The sequence below is a fragment of the Melozone crissalis genome, unplaced genomic scaffold (assembly GCF_028551555.1).
Source record: "Melozone crissalis strain CALT ecotype California unplaced genomic scaffold, PUWL_Pcris_2 ptg000026l_1, whole genome shotgun sequence".
Classification (NCBI taxonomy): Eukaryota; Metazoa; Chordata; class Aves; order Passeriformes; family Passerellidae; genus Melozone; species Melozone crissalis.
The window spans coordinates 7142681-7157946 of record NW_026535804.1 but is presented as its reverse complement, the minus strand read 5'-3'; the positions used below and the strand labels follow the sequence as shown (position 1 = coordinate 7157946).

At 45.4% G+C, this 15266-nt stretch overlaps 1 protein-coding gene across 5 annotated transcripts; it reads left to right on the top strand.

Moving 5' to 3' along the window:
- The first annotated feature begins 321 nt into the window (after positions 1-321).
- On the top strand, positions 322-13407 carry LOC128938444 (myosin heavy chain, skeletal muscle, adult-like). Of its 5 annotated transcripts, none has more exons than XM_054278683.1 (38): positions 322-525; positions 613-756; positions 848-1004; positions 1322-1349; positions 1448-1562; positions 1648-1740; positions 1870-1933; positions 2030-2128; positions 2222-2325; positions 2406-2544; positions 2787-2905; positions 3005-3154; positions 3854-4024; positions 4266-4552; positions 4645-4735; positions 5207-5294; positions 5388-5505; positions 5716-5839; positions 5922-6058; positions 6159-6414; positions 7351-7593; positions 7699-7875; positions 7952-8097; positions 8185-8275; positions 8366-8755; positions 8866-8992; positions 9228-9346; positions 9622-9818; positions 10088-10271; positions 10358-10523; positions 10697-10821; positions 11095-11403; positions 11555-11758; positions 12011-12136; positions 12231-12401; positions 12493-12597; positions 12737-12832; positions 13252-13407. In XM_054278683.1, exons 1-38 carry the CDS (start codon positions 322-324, stop codon positions 13405-13407), a joined length of 5820 nt encoding a protein of 1939 aa, XP_054134658.1. The 5 variants fall into 5 exon arrangements, with proteins under 5 accessions (XP_054134658.1, XP_054134659.1, XP_054134657.1 ...); XM_054278684.1 differs by having other exon boundaries at positions 4266-4556; positions 4658-4735; XM_054278682.1 differs by having other exon boundaries at positions 4266-4568; positions 4658-4735.
- Positions 13408-15266: the final 1859 nt, after the last annotated feature.

Here is a 15266-nt window from a genome sequence, read left to right as displayed (position 1 = left end):
GCAATAAATGGGGGGAAAAATCACCATCAGGGTCATCAGACATTAAACAGGGATGCAAAGGGACTAAGAAATATCTGTTCTTTGACATAATAAAAACTACTCTGGAAAAAGCTGTGGGTACCTGCTTCCAAAATTTGCCCTGGTTGCACAGGAGGGTGAACCAAAGAACTACAAAGATTCTTCCCAAATCGCACTTTCTATTACACTATTAGGGTCTATCAATAAAGTGTGTGACAAGAAAAAAAATAAATACTAATTTGGGCAACATATCTGCTCCTCCACAGTGATCTCTGCGGACAAGCCCCTCCACAAAGTGCAGCCATGTCCTCGGATGCGGAGATGGCCATCTTTGGGGAGGCGGCTCCTTACCTCCGAAAATCGGAGAAGGAGAGAATTGAGGCCCAGAACAAACCTTTTGATGCCAAGACATCTGTCTTCGTGGTACATGCAAAGGAATCCTTTGTGAAAGGGACAATCACGAGCAGGGAATCGGGAAAAGTCACTGTCAAGACTGAAGGAGGAGAGGTGAGTCAAAAACAAGGCCGAAGGAAAATATTATCAGAACACTGAGCTTTTCAGAGACACATGTGGATCTTTTGTTTCCTCTGACAGACCCTGACTGTGAAAGAAGATCAAATCTTCTCCATGAATCCTCCCAAGTATGACAAAGTCGAGGACATGGCCATGATGACCCACCTGCACGAACCCGCTGTGCTGTACAACCTCAAAGAGCGTTACGCAGCCTGGATGATCTACGTAAGTGGCAGCAGCAGCTTCCTCTGGGCAGCCTCAGGAGCTGCTGGGCCAGCCTCAGGGCAAGGCAACGTGCTGTGTCCCTTCCTTGCAGACCTACTCGGGTCTCTTCTGCGTCACTGTCAACCCCTACAAGTGGCTGCCGGTGTACAACCCCGAGGTGGTGTTGGCCTACCGAGGCAAGAAGCGCCAGGAGGCCCCTCCACACATCTTCTCCATCTCTGACAACGCCTATCAGTTCATGCTGACTGGTGAGTGGCTCTGTCTAGCCTTTAGGGGCATTGGTTCATTAAATTGTCTAAAGGGATCCCCTGTTTCAGCAAAGTGAAGAGGCTTTTTCAAACCTTTCTTGGATCTGACACACACATCTGTTGGAGTTTACTATCGTCATGGCATTGTTTCTACTCTTTTAAATGAAAGATATCTCTGTACTCAGTGATGTGCATTGAGGGTTTGCTTGTTTAAGCGCAGCTGACATCAGGCAAAAGATTAGACTTACCTGACTATGTTTCATTCTTCCTCTGTTGTTCACTGCGTTTTAAGTACTGTGTTTCTGCCTTGTTCACAGATCGGGAGAACCAGTCCATCCTGATCACGTAGGTACCCCCCCTGTGCAGGTCCCTGCAGGGCTGCCCGGTGCCAGGGCCCCTCCTGCCTGACCACGCACCCTCTGCTTCTCTCTTGGCTTTGGCAGCGGAGAATCCGGGGCCGGGAAGACTGTGAACACCAAGCGTGTCATCCAGTACTTTGCAACAATTGCAGCCAGTGGAGACAAGAAAAAGGAGGAGAAGTCATCAGGAAAAATGCAGGTGAGTCAGGAAGGACAGACTGAATGCTTGGCCTGTCATTTCCCTGTCAACCAAACACAGTCACTGAATAATGATGTCCCTGCAGGGAACGCTTGAAGATCAAATCATCAGCGCCAACCCACTGCTGGAGGCTTTTGGAAATGCCAAGACTGTGAGGAACGACAACTCCTCACGCTTTGTGAGTTCTTGCTTTGCATAAAATCTCTCCCCTTCATGGCAACACACTTGATGCCTGAAGAGTTCTTCATGCAAAGGAGACATCAGCAGAACACATCCAGGCTGACCTGCTGCTGCTTCTGCTTCACAGGGCAAATTCATCAGAATCCACTTTGGTGCCACAGGCAAACTGGCTTCTGCTGACATTGAAACTTGTAAGACATTCTCCTGGACTGCTCCCATCCCTTCCCAAATTCCCATCTCCATATACATTCCCACAAGTGCCTAACTCTTTCTACCATCCTTGCCAGATCTGCTGGAGAAGTCCAGAGTCACTTTCCAGCTCAAGGCGGAAAGGAGCTACCACATCTTTTATCAGATCATGTCCAACAAGAAGCCAGAGCTAATTGGTATGAAGTATTATGAATTGTTTGATAAAATCTGAATGTGCTAAGTATTTATCTTCATTCTCACATCCAGATACATCCTATTCCTCTGTACAGACATGCTCCTCATCACCACCAACCCCTATGACTACCAGTTTGTGAGTCAAGGTGAGGTCACGGTTGCCAGCATTAACGACCAGGAGGAGCTGATGGCTACAGATGTAAGTGTCACTGAGCATATTGGTTTGGTGAAATTTCCTTGTAATGGCCTGGAGGTTTATTTGAGTGCTTCTGTTGCCAGAGTGCCATTGACATCCTGGGCTTCACTGCTGATGAGAGAACAGCCATCTACAAGCTGACAGGGGCGGTCATGCACTATGGGAACCTGAAGTTCAAGCAGAAACAACGAGAGGAGCAGGCAGAGCCTGATGGCACCGAAGGTATTAAAGCCTTGTAGAACTCCTAATCACAGATATGGATAGGTGGAAGTTGGCAATCATGTATTTTCCTTCTGTTTACTACCACAAATGCATAAATCTCAGCTTCCAGACTATTCATGCTTCAAAACTTCCCTTCAGGATATCACATTTCAGTACTGAGACCAACGGCTACATCTTAGAGGATATCCCCTTTCAATTATCACTCCTCCCATGTTTCTTCCTCCCTCTCTCTTTGTGTTCAGTTGCTGACAAGGCTGCCTACCTGATGGGTCTGAACTCAGCAGACCTGCTCAAGGCTCTCTGCTACCCCCGAGTCAAGGTGGGGAATGAATACGTGACCAAGGGCCAAAATGTGCAGCAGGTAACAACAACTACTTGGTGACTGGGAATCTCTGACATGAATCACTTACTCTTTGCTCTGGAAATTGTATTTCTTCTGCTCCATTCTCCTTTGGTTTAGGTATACAATTCAGTGGGTGCCCTGGCAAAGGCTGTCTATGAGAAGATGTTCCTGTGGATGGTTGTTCGCATCAACGAACAGCTGGACACGAAGCAGCCCAGGCAGTACTTCATTGGTGTCCTGGACATTGCTGGCTTTGAGATCTTTGATGTAAGGATTTCAGGTTTGAGGGCTGCTCTTGAAGGGGAGGATGGGTATATCAGAGGACTGGCAAGTAATATTCCTCTGAAGGTTTAACATTTGTGATTTTATGTAGGAAAAAACTCAGTCATTTTCTTCTCTAGGAGAAAACAAAATCCTCAAAAGCTCCATCAGTATAAACACCGAGTCATGTTGTTTGTGCAGAAGCAGCAAATTGAATTTTTTTTATTGTAATATTACAACTGTTTAAAGCTAATATTAAGGATTAAATCACCCAAAATAATTCCAATAAATGTATAAAAGAGCTTCTGGAGCACAACAGGGAGATGCATTGGCAAATATATAATGAGTTAAGGATGTTCAAAATGTTTAAAGAACCAAGAAATGATTAGCTAGATGTTTAATCACAGATATAACAGGTTTTCAATTTGGATATAAAAGCATGCACTCATCTTGTTTGGTGAATAAAAAAAATGCCAAAGTGCTTTATTAATATTAGGAGATTCAATAAAAAATCTGGTCAAAAAAATTCAGTCATTTTCATTATGTAGGTATTTATTTCTGGAGCTTCATATAGGTTCTTCTGTTAGGGTGTAGTCCTGATAATACAGTTATGATTTATCTGGGAAGATTTATACAGGGTGGAGTAGAATGATGAACTGGGCATATTGATGAGGGTTGATTGTTGTTTTTTTTTCCACTGGGCAGTTCAACAGCCTGGAGCAGCTGTGCATCAACTTCACCAATGAGAAACTGCAACAGTTCTTCAACCACCACATGTTCGTGCTGGAGCAGGAGGAGTACAAGAAGGAGGGAATTGAATGGACATTCATTGACTTTGGCATGGACCTGGCTGCCTGCATTGAGCTCATTGAGAAGGTATTTCTATAATTCACAATGTGAGGAATTTTCAGAAATGCATTCATTTCATGTATTTTTTCAATGCTGCTCGAAATGGTAAATATGGTACTGCAGATAGATCCGTTTGAATTATTTTACGATTTGCTGAACAGAACAATCCCTGAGAGCAGCAATATTGTCCCACTCAGGAAGTTTTTTCATCTCTGAGTCTTTCTACCATTTTACTTTGTCCTCCCTCTTTCCTTGTGATTTCTCACAGCCCATGGGCATTTTCTCCATCCTGGAGGAGGAGTGCATGTTCCCCAAGGCAACTGACACCTCTTTCAAGAACAAGCTCTATGACCAGCACCTGGGCAAGTCCAACAACTTCCAGAAGCCCAAGCCAGGCAAAGGCAAGGCTGAGGCTCACTTCTCCCTGGTGCACTATGCTGGCACAGTGGATTACAACATCTCTGGGTGGCTGGAGAAGAACAAGGACCCTCTGAATGAAACTGTCATTGGGCTGTACCAGAAATCATCTGTGAAGACCCTGGCTTTACTCTTTGCCTCTGCTGGAGGAGAGGCAGGTCAGTTCTCTGAAATTAATCTCTTTGATGCATGGTGGTTGGTCCCCAAAGCAACAGATGTCTCATTATCTTTACTTTATCAGAGGCTAGTGGTGGTGGTGGTGGCAAGAAGGGCGGCAAGAAGAAGGGCTCTTCTTTCCAGACCGTCTCAGCTCTTTTCCGGGTATGTAAACAACTTTTCTTTTCATATATGCAGAGAATTATTCTCTAGTTTTAGTTGCCTCAGACAGAAAAAAAAAAAGCAAAAATACCCTAACAACCAACCAACCAACCAATCAACCAAAAAATATTTTACGTATAACTTGTCTTTAGACCGGTATTGAAAAAAAAATCCTATGGAATGAAAAATAGCACTGTAAAAACCAAAACTTACAATTAATATAAACATAAAATTTTGTCATAAAACATGCCCACTTTCTAGCCTTTATTAGGTTGATGGTAAGTTTTTTCTTGACCTACAAGGTGAGGTTAAATGCTGGGAATCAGATGGGACAGAGCAATTGAGGCATGCTCAGCTGACAATGTTCAGCCCAGTGTATCTCCATTGATCGGTCTTTCATGTTAAATTCAAGGAATTCACTGGGATATTTTTGCCATTTTTCTTTTAAATACACACTAAATAATGATCCCACAGGAGAATCTCAATAAGCTGATGACCAATCTGCGAAGCACCCACCCCCACTTTGTGCGCTGCATCATCCCCAATGAGACTAAAACACCTGGTAAGAAGCCCAAGATGAAAGATCCTTGCTCTGATACATCCATTCCCCTCTGCAATGCAATCTGTGCCCCTCATTTGTGCTCTGCATTGCCAGGTGCCATGGAGCACGAGCTGGTGCTGCACCAGCTGCGCTGTAACGGCGTGCTGGAAGGGATCAGGATCTGCAGGAAAGGGTTCCCCAGCAGAGTCCTCTATGCTGACTTCAAACAGAGGTGAGAGCTATGAAATGAAGAGATAAGTCAGGTGTCCTCACCAACTGCTCTCCATCACACAACTGAGCTTTGCCAGGGTCTTTAAGTATGGAGAGATGAAATTCCAACTTCCTCAGCCTGGTTCTGCTGCAAACACTGCTCTTAGTTTCAGTAAAGAGAACATTCTTATGACTGGACATTGTCTTCCTCCTATTTGCTCCAATTCCACAGATACAAGGTGCTTAATGCCAGTGCCATCCCTGAGGGACAGTTCATCGATAGCAAGAAGGCTTCTGAGAAGCTTCTTAGTTCAATCGATGTGGATCACACCCAGTACAAATTTGGAAACACCAAGGTACAAACCCTCCATTCACTGCCTGCCTGGGCTTTGCTCTCTCCATCTGACAGTGATGTGGTGCAATATTGTCTCTCTCAAGGTGTTCTTCAAAGCTGGGCTGATAGGGCTCCTGGAAGAGATGAGGGATGAGAAACTGGCACAGCTCATCACGCGCACCCAGGCCATATGTAGGGGCTACCTGAGGAGGGTGGAGTACCAGAGGATGGTGGAACGCAGGTACAATTTCCTCTTCTTCAGTTAAAGTCATTTTGCTCATGTAAAAGTGTTGACACTTGTCAGATGAAAATATTCATTGTACATTTTAATTTTGCCTCAGGGAATCCATCTTCTCCATCCAGTTCAACATTCGTGCATTCATGAATGTCAAACACTGGCCATGGATGAAGCTGTTCTTCAAGATCAAGCCCTTGCTGAAGAGTGCAGAGTCTGAGAAGGAGATGGCCAACATGAAGGAAGAATTTGAGAAAACCAAGGAGGAGCTTGCAAAGTCTGAGGCAAAGCGGAAGGAGATTGAAGAAAAAATGGCCTCACTGATGAAGGAGAAAAATGACCTGCAGCTCCAAGTGCAATCTGTAAGTGTCGTTAGTGTATTTCTTCCAGATATTCTCACAGCACATAACTCTCATGTTACACATTGTCTGATAAAATATTTTAATATGAATAATGGAAGGTAGAGTTCAGACCATTCAGTGTAACCATTATAATAGGAGGTACTAGCTTGGGAATGGCTTTTGAAGCATGTATGCACATGGGGCTGTTTCTCCAGGTTAGCAATATAACATCCAGTGCAGTCACCGGTGATTTAGAATTTACAGTTAGCAGAGTCTGTGGAGGAATTAATTTGACAACTTTCTCTGGTTTCAGTCAGTTGCCCAAAGACCTCTATGCCATTTTTTATGATACATTTTATGTCACTTTTCTTTCTGCAACCACTTTTCCAGGAGGACAAAATTATCCTCTGCATTCTGTCCCAACCCTATATGTACCTCCTAAGTGCTTTGGGAGATCAGGGGATTGGTTAATATTTAAAGATTAGCTTTTGTATTTAGATGTTTGCTACACAGGTTCAAAATAAACTCGGGCTCAAATTGAAACCTCTGATTCCACCTAGACTATGTATCAACTTACCTCGCTCAGAGAAAATTAGTTCAATGTCAGTCTTGCCAAGAAAAGCTTATAAAAAGATAAAGGAAAAAAACCCTAACATTTATATACAGTACTTAACTTTCAGAGAAAGTAATCTAAACTCTTGGAAATAAAAGTTATGCTGGATATTATCATCTTATCCATAAGAAAAATAAGAGGGAATAATAGGGAATAATTGATGACAGCAAAAAATGAAATAGAATAAAAATCTACTCTGATTTAAAAGAGTCAGTGCAAAAAAAAAATTCCTAGGAAAAAAAAAGAATATTCCATGTTTCTTTTCCTCATTGAGAAACACCATTTCTCTATTCACATTTTGCAAACATTTGTGATTTGCAAAAAAAATCATGTTTCTCTACTAGGAAGCAGATGCTTTGGCCGATGCAGAGGAAAGGTGCGACCAGCTGATCAAAACCAAAATCCAGCTGGAAGCCAAAGTAAAGGAAGTGACTGAAAGGGCTGAGGATGAAGAAGAAATTAATGCTGAGTTGACAGCCAAGAAGAGGAAGCTGGAGGATGAATGTTCAGAGCTGAAGAAAGATATTGATGACCTTGAGCTAACACTGGCCAAGGTGGAGAAGGAAAAACATGCCACTGAAAACAAGGTATGAGGTAGAACCTGTCACTCGCACTCCAGAAAAGAGCCATGTGCTATTACTGGACTTATGTAGCTACTTCCTTTATTTATATTTGCTCCCTTCTTCTCAAAGGTGAAAAACCTGACTGAGGAGATGGCAGCTCTGGACGAGACCATTGCCAAGCTGACAAAGGAGAAGAAAGCCCTCCAAGAGGTGCATCAGCAGACCCTGGATGACCTGCAGGCGGAGGAAGACAAAGTCAATACTCTGACCAAAGCCAAGACCAAGCTGGAACAGCAATTGGATGATGTAAGCACACAGACATAGAGCAGAAAGAGGACAGGTATGGAGTCTGGCAGAGCCCTGATGGTCTTGTTGTGTTTAGCTGGAAGGGTCCCTGGAGCAAGAGAAGAAACTGCGCATGGACCTGGAGAGAGCAAAGAGGAAACTGGAAGGAGACCTGAAGCTGGCCCAGGACAGCATCATGGATTTGGAGAATGATAAGCAGCAGCTGGATGAGAAACTGAAGAAGTAAGTGTGGCTCTGGGGCCCATGAGTGCTGGGCTGCAGCACTTGTCTTGTTTCTTTGTGCTCTAACACGGTTCACTTGTCCCAAAGGAAAGACTTTGAAATCAGCCAGATCCAGAGTAAGATAGAGGATGAGCAACTTCTAGGCATGCAATTTCAGAAGAAGATCAAGGAGCTGCAGGCAAGTCTCTGTGCCTTTTCCCCTGCCTTGCTCAGGCTCAGCTCAGGCAGGAGGAGGGCACGGCTGTGAAGGGTCTCTGCTGTTCTGCAGGCCCGCATTGAGGAGCTGGAGGAGGAAATTGAGGCCGAGCGAACCTCTCGCGCTAAAGCAGAGAAGCATCGCGCTGACCTGTCCAGGGAGCTGGAGGAGATCAGCGAGCGCCTGGAAGAAGCAGGAGGGGCCACAGCAGCTCAGGTGGAGATGAACAAGAAGCGTGAGGCAGAGTTCCAGAAGATGCGCCGTGACCTGGAAGAGGCCACGCTGCAGCACGAAGCCACGGCTGCCGCCCTGCGCAAGAAGCACGCGGACAGCACAGCCGAGCTGGGCGAGCAGATCGACAACCTGCAACGCGTGAAGCAGAAGCTGGAGAAGGAGAAGAGTGAGCTGAAGATGGAGATTGATGACTTGGCCAGCAACATGGAGTCTGTCTCCAAAGCCAAGGTACACAATTATAGGCTCGTTGACACAGTGGAATAAAAGACAATCCTTTCTCCTTGCCTTCATTAACACGTGGATGGTTAACTTATCACTTTCCATCTGCATAAACACAGGCCAACCTGGAGAAGATGTGCCGTACTCTGGAAGATCAGCTGAGTGAGATTAAGTCCAAGGAAGAAGAGCATCAGCGCATGATCAATGACCTCAATACGCAAAGAGCTCGTCTGCAGACAGAGTCAAGTGAGACACCCTCATCTACATGTGCAGATCAATAACCTCTCAGGGTTATTGCAAAAATTACTCTTTTGGGCACATGATCTTTTCTACAACTTTGTATCACATGCACTGCAAAATGCTTGAAATGGGATCATAAAATTCAGCATGGACTGAAAACTATCTGGCTTTATATCTCTGAATGTTTTTAGCGTCAACATGAATAGCATTAAAACTGTTGTGTATCTGCAAATTTTCTCAGGTCAATATTCACGTCAGATGGAAGAGAAAGATGCTATGGTTTCTCAGCTGTCAAGAGGCAAACAGGCTTTCACCCAGCAGATTGAGGAACTCAAGAGGCGTCTGGATGAAGAGATAAAGGTGATTCCTCCTCTCAGAGGTGCTCCAAACACTTATGTGACTACTGAACAATATGACGAGACAGGGAAAAATATCTCATGTAATTTGGTTCAAGTTGTCTCATGCTAACTTTTATCTCAAGTTTATCCACTATTCCTTTTTTCAGTCCCAACTTCTTTCCTCACTGATTGCATGGTTGTCCGTTTGCATAGAAGCATGGTCCAATGTCCCATTAATATTCAGTCAGATTTCCTGGGATCTTGATGCTCCATGTCCCAATGCACTTTTTGCTCCAGGCCAAGAGTTCCTTGGCCCATGCCCTGCAGTCCGCTCGCCACGACTGTGACTTGCTCCGGGAACAATATGAGGAGGAGCAGGAGGCCAAGGGGGAGTTGCAGCGAGCCCTGTCCAAGGCCAACAGTGAAGTGGCCCAGTGGAGAACCAAATACGAGACGGACGCGATTCAGCGCACGGAGGAGCTCGAGGAGGCCAAGTACGTGGGGAAAGTGAGGAAGGCTAGCAGAGATTAAGACCAGAAATGCCTGGAGACCACTGTGATATTATTAGGAAGACATTGGTGTTCCTCTTGGGGTTGGGGCAAAAGGAGAATGGCAAATAAATTCTATAACGTATGTGGTCTGGAGAAAAAATCACAGGCAAACCTGTAGAAGACAGGGACTGGCAGAGAGACAGGGAAAAGCCCATCAACCACATGCCCCGACTTTCCCTTTTCTCTTAAACCATGAGATACGTTTAACACAGGAAGAAGCTGGCCCAGCGCCTGCAGGATGCAGAGGAACATGTTGAGGCTGTCAATGCCAAATGTGCCTCCCTGGAAAAGACAAAGCAGAGGCTGCAGAATGAAGTGGAGGACCTGATGATTGAAGTGGAGAGATCCAATGCTGCCTGTGCTGCTCTGGATAAGAAGCAGAAGAACTTTGACAAGGTCTTTTGGCCTCCAGCACCAGCACTCCTGGCCAGAGCAGGGCCCTGTGATGGTCACAGCCCTACTCACCCCCCATTTCTCTTCAGATCCTGGCAGAATGGAAGCAGAAGTATGAGGAAACGCAGGCCGAGCTGGAGGCCTCGCAGAAGGAGTCGCGCTCTCTGAGCACGGAGCTGTTCAAGATGAAGAATGCCTATGAGGAGTCCTTGGACCACCTGGAAACAATGAAGCGGGAGAACAAGAACTTGCAGCGTAAGTCCCTGGCCCTCTGCTCCTCCCTGGCCTTTCTCACAAGCTTGTCTGTCTGCCACGCTTAACAGCTCTGGGCCTGCAGGGATAAGACCTGGCTTGGCACCTTGGTGGGCCAGAGCCTTTCACCATTCAGCTCTGTGCCTGACTATGGCGCTTTTCTCCCTTTCTTGCAGAGGAGATTTCCGATCTCACAGAGCAGATTGCAGAGGGAGGAAAGGCGATTCATGAGCTGGAGAAAGTGAAGAAGCAGATTGAGCAGGAGAAATCTGAACTGCAAGCCTCCCTGGAGGAAGCTGAGGTAAAGCCTTCTGTTTTTACCTGATAAGTTACAACGCAGCTCAGCAACATCAGGTAACATTTAAATAATTCTATACACTGAGAATTGAGTGGAGGCATAGGAAGCAGGTTTTCTTCACACCGGTAAAAACTTGGAATCCATGAGTATGCTTTTTTCTTTCCTTTCTTTCAATCTCAGACCTGTGGTTATACATTATTCTTTGAAATAGCAATTCATGTAAAGTTATTGACATTGCGATTTTTTATAATTAACAGGATTTTATGCTTTTTTCAGGCCTCCCTGGAACATGAGGAGGGGAAGATCCTGCGCCTGCAGCTTGAGCTTAACCAAGTGAAGGCTGAGATTGACAGGAAGATAGCAGAGAAAGATGAGGAAATTGACCAGATGAAGAGAAACCACCTGCGAATTGTGGAGTCCATGCAGAGCACTCTGGATGCTGAGATCAGGAGCAGAAATGAAGCCCTGAGACTGAAGAAGAAGATGGAGGGAGACCTGAATGAAATGGAGATCCAGCTGAGCCATGCCAACCGTGTGGCTGCAGAAGCACAGAAGAACCTGAGAAACACCCAGGCTGCGCTCAAGGTATGGCATTACAGACCAGGTGCTCATGGATTTCATACACAGCTGCAAATATTTCTCTTCTACTGTTCTATATTTTCTATATTAATATGAAAATGGAAAAAAAGTAAATAGGAAGGATATGCCTTCCAATCACTCTTACCTTTCTTTCCAGGACACCCAGATCCATCTGGATGACGCTCTCAGGACACAGGATGACCTGAAGGAGCAGGTGGCCATGGTGGAGCGCAGAGCAAACCTGCTGCAGGCTGAAGTTGAGGAGCTCCGGGCAGCCCTGGAGCAGACGGAGCGGTCGAGGAAATTGGCTGAGCAGGAGCTTCTGGATGCAAGGGAGAGAGTTCAGCTCCTCCACACTCAGGTAAATTCTAGAATTGAAGACATATAGCACCGACAGTATTTAGAGAATTAAAGTTAACAATAGGTCTGTTTTCCTTTTTTAATTGAAGTACAACAATTAGTCTTCAGCAGTCTACCATTTTCGTTTATCAGTTATTTGTATTCTTCATATGCAACTGTAATAAAAACAGAAATAAAAATAGGTAATTTGATTTTTCTAAGAATAGTATGAAGGAATTGGAGAAAAAAAAATTATGCTTTTTTCCTTCAACAGAACACCAGCCTGATCAATACCAAGAAGAAGCTGGAAACAGACATTGCCCAGATCCAGGGTGAAATGGAGGATACCATCCAGGAAGCCCGCAATGCTGAGGAGAAGGCCAAGAAGGCCATCACAGATGTGAGTGGGGCGATCCTGGCATTGCTGATGATGAATGTACTCTCCCAAAAATATCTCCAGCCCCAAAATGGCTGTGACCTTTTGCTCTGATCAGGCGGCCATGATGGCAGAAGAGCTGAAGAAGGAGCAGGACACCAGTGCCCACCTGGAGAGGATGAAGAAGAACCTGGACCAGACGGTGAAGGACCTGCAGCTTCGTCTGGAAGAGGCCGAGCAGCTGGCACTGAAGGGAGGGAAGAAGCAGATCCAGAAGCTGGAGGCCAGGGTGTGTAGGGCTGGGGCTGTGCCTGAGGGAGCGTGTCCCTCCTTGGAGAGACATTGGCAGGGATGCTGCAGGGCTGGGCTTGTCCTTGCAGGTGCGTGAGCTGGAAGGGGAGGTGGATGCTGAGCAGAAGCGCAGCGCTGAAGCCGTGAAGGGCGTGCGCAAGTACGAGCGCAGGGTGAAGGAACTCACCTACCAGGTAAGGCAGGAGTTCTCCTTGGGCTGATGCATCCTTATTCCATCTATCACAAGAGATTTTCATGGTCTGCAAGGATAAATGCTCTATTGTGGTGTGCAGAAAGCAATAATTCACTCTTTCCAATTTGCCAACACTCTAGTCTGAGGAGGACAGGAAGAATATTCTCAGGCTGCAGGATCTGGTGGACAAGCTGCAAATGAAATTGAAATCCTACAAGAGACAAGCTGAGGAAGCTGTGAGTATTGCTCAGGGAAATAAAAATCATTGCTTTCTCTGAGTGTCGCACAAGTATCCAGGAGAGAAAATACAGAGGTTTTTAAATTGTCAAAAATCATCTGCTCAGGAGAGGAACTGTGTCATCCAGATATACCCCCCAGCACATGAGCACTAAACAAGTGGGAGAATAAGTACAGAAATGACAAATTGAAATTATGAAATTGCTCCTCACCTGGAGCAAGGACACCAGGATATCATCCTGGTGAAACTTGCCCCAGTAGAGTCCTGAGAAGGGGAGGATGAGGAGCTGTGTGTGAGGCTGATGTGTGAGCAGTAGTGGGAAGGGAATGGAGATTTGCAGCCCCACAAGGCTGACTTGAATCAGGAGTGAAACCCCTGCCCTGTGCTCCTGAGCCCTGATTGGCTCTGCTCTCACAGGAGGAGCTGTCCAATGTGAACCTGTCCAAGTTCCGCAAGATCCAGCACGAGCTGGAGGAGGCCGAGGAGCGGGCTGACATTGCAGAGTCACAGGTCAACAAGCTCCGAGCCAAGAGCCGCGAGATTCATGGCAAGAAAATAGGAGAGGAAGAGTGAAAATTGCAGGAGGCAGCAAAGTGACCTGAGGGCTGCACAAAATGTGAGCTCTCTGTCACTTCTTTCTACAATGAGGCTTTATAAATTAGTCAATGTCTAAAGACAACGACCGTAGATTCCTTTGCATGAAAAGCAGTAGCTACATTTTAGTTCTGCAGTTATTAAATGCTGAGTGTGTTCTAACAATTAATATTCAGGACTAAACTCCTGAATTTTCTGGAGTAAGATTCAGAAACTCCAGTACTCCAACTACAGTAAAAGTAACATGCATGAGAGCAAACAAAAAATTTTACACTGTACTAGAGTGTTTCCCAGAAATGGAATTGTGATTTAAAGTTAGAATAAATAAATATTAAATAAATAATGCTTTTTAGGAAGAGAAATTTTAAGCCTGTGTTTTACAAATTTACAATCATGCATATCAAAAGGAACTGGTTTTATTTTTTAACACTGGAATTGAGAGCAACTCTGTTAACACGACACCATGAAGAAATCTACAAGTCTGGCACCCTGAGAATACAGAGAAGTTCTTAACATGGTGTTTCGACATTGCCAAACAGTGCTTCCTATCTTCCTTTTGCATCAGTGCATGAGCTTTGTTGTATAAGGAAACTGAAAACTGGATGGAAAAAAGTAGCTGATAGACCCTGGCTTTCTTTATTCATCCCACATGGGGTAACACTGCCAAATATAATGCATGAGCAGGACAAAAATGAGGAAAAGCTGACCATGAGGAAGAGCAAGGCAGAAAGGATGTTTCCCATTCCCAGGCATTCTCATTCAGTGCTCCAATGGGGGCTGAGCAGGTGGTGAGTCTGGAGAGCACAGGTACCTCCACCCTGAAGCAAAGCGATCAGTGCCCACTGGGACATCACACTGACTCTGACATTGGAGCTTCCTTTGTCTGGAATAGGTGTTTAGAGGCAACCTGCACAGTAAGAGGCAGTTTAACACACCATTCACCAGAGCCTGGCACATCAGGAAGCTGCTGAGGGAAGATTCTACATGCAGATGTGGGGAATGGTAAATGAGACTTGGCTTTGACTGCAGGGACACTCAGCGGTCTCTCCAGGTCCCTGGCTATGTCTACACCTCTCCATTTACAGGGAGTACTCCAAAGAGCTGTGAAATGGCTGGGGAAGGGAGCTGGAGGTACTGCAGAGCCTTTTGCACTGACCACAGCACTCAGTGTGTTTGCAGCAATGTTCAGAACTGGGAGGTCCTCCTCCTCCCAAACACACTGAGGTTTACACCCACAGAATCCTTCCATGTTACAACCAAATATGGAAGTAGTTGGCTAGGCAGCAGCTAAATATATTTAAGGAAAAGATGATGCCCCGGGTGGACTCTTGTGTCACTGTAAGTGATGCTCTTCAGAGACATCATCTCTATGTGTGAAGCTGTGAAAACTTCATCAGTGCCAGTGATATATGGGCAACAAGGAAAAGAAACCCTGGGTACCTTTATAGACCTGCTGACAGAGTAGTAAGTATCACAACAACTTTGGGGACTATATTTCAATACCAAAACTCCCTGTTCCCTTTGGACAATATCATAATCACTCTCCAAAATGCACAAGCTGCTCTGGCTGTGGAAGAATCAGGATGCACTTGAAGCACCTGAGACTCTTGGGGCTCTTCTCTCTCTCACCTGTAAGAAATTCTGGCCTGAGGATTTGTTACTAATGCTCAGCTAATGAAAGGTAACATTGCAGGTTCCTTAAAAGACAACACCTGGGGCCAGAATTCCAACTGCACAGGTGGGAGAGAAATCACACACATTGCACTGTGCTGAGCTGGCCTTGCCACCAGCCAGCCTGGAAAGCAGGGCTGGAGACTTGTTGGAATCAGAGTGGAATA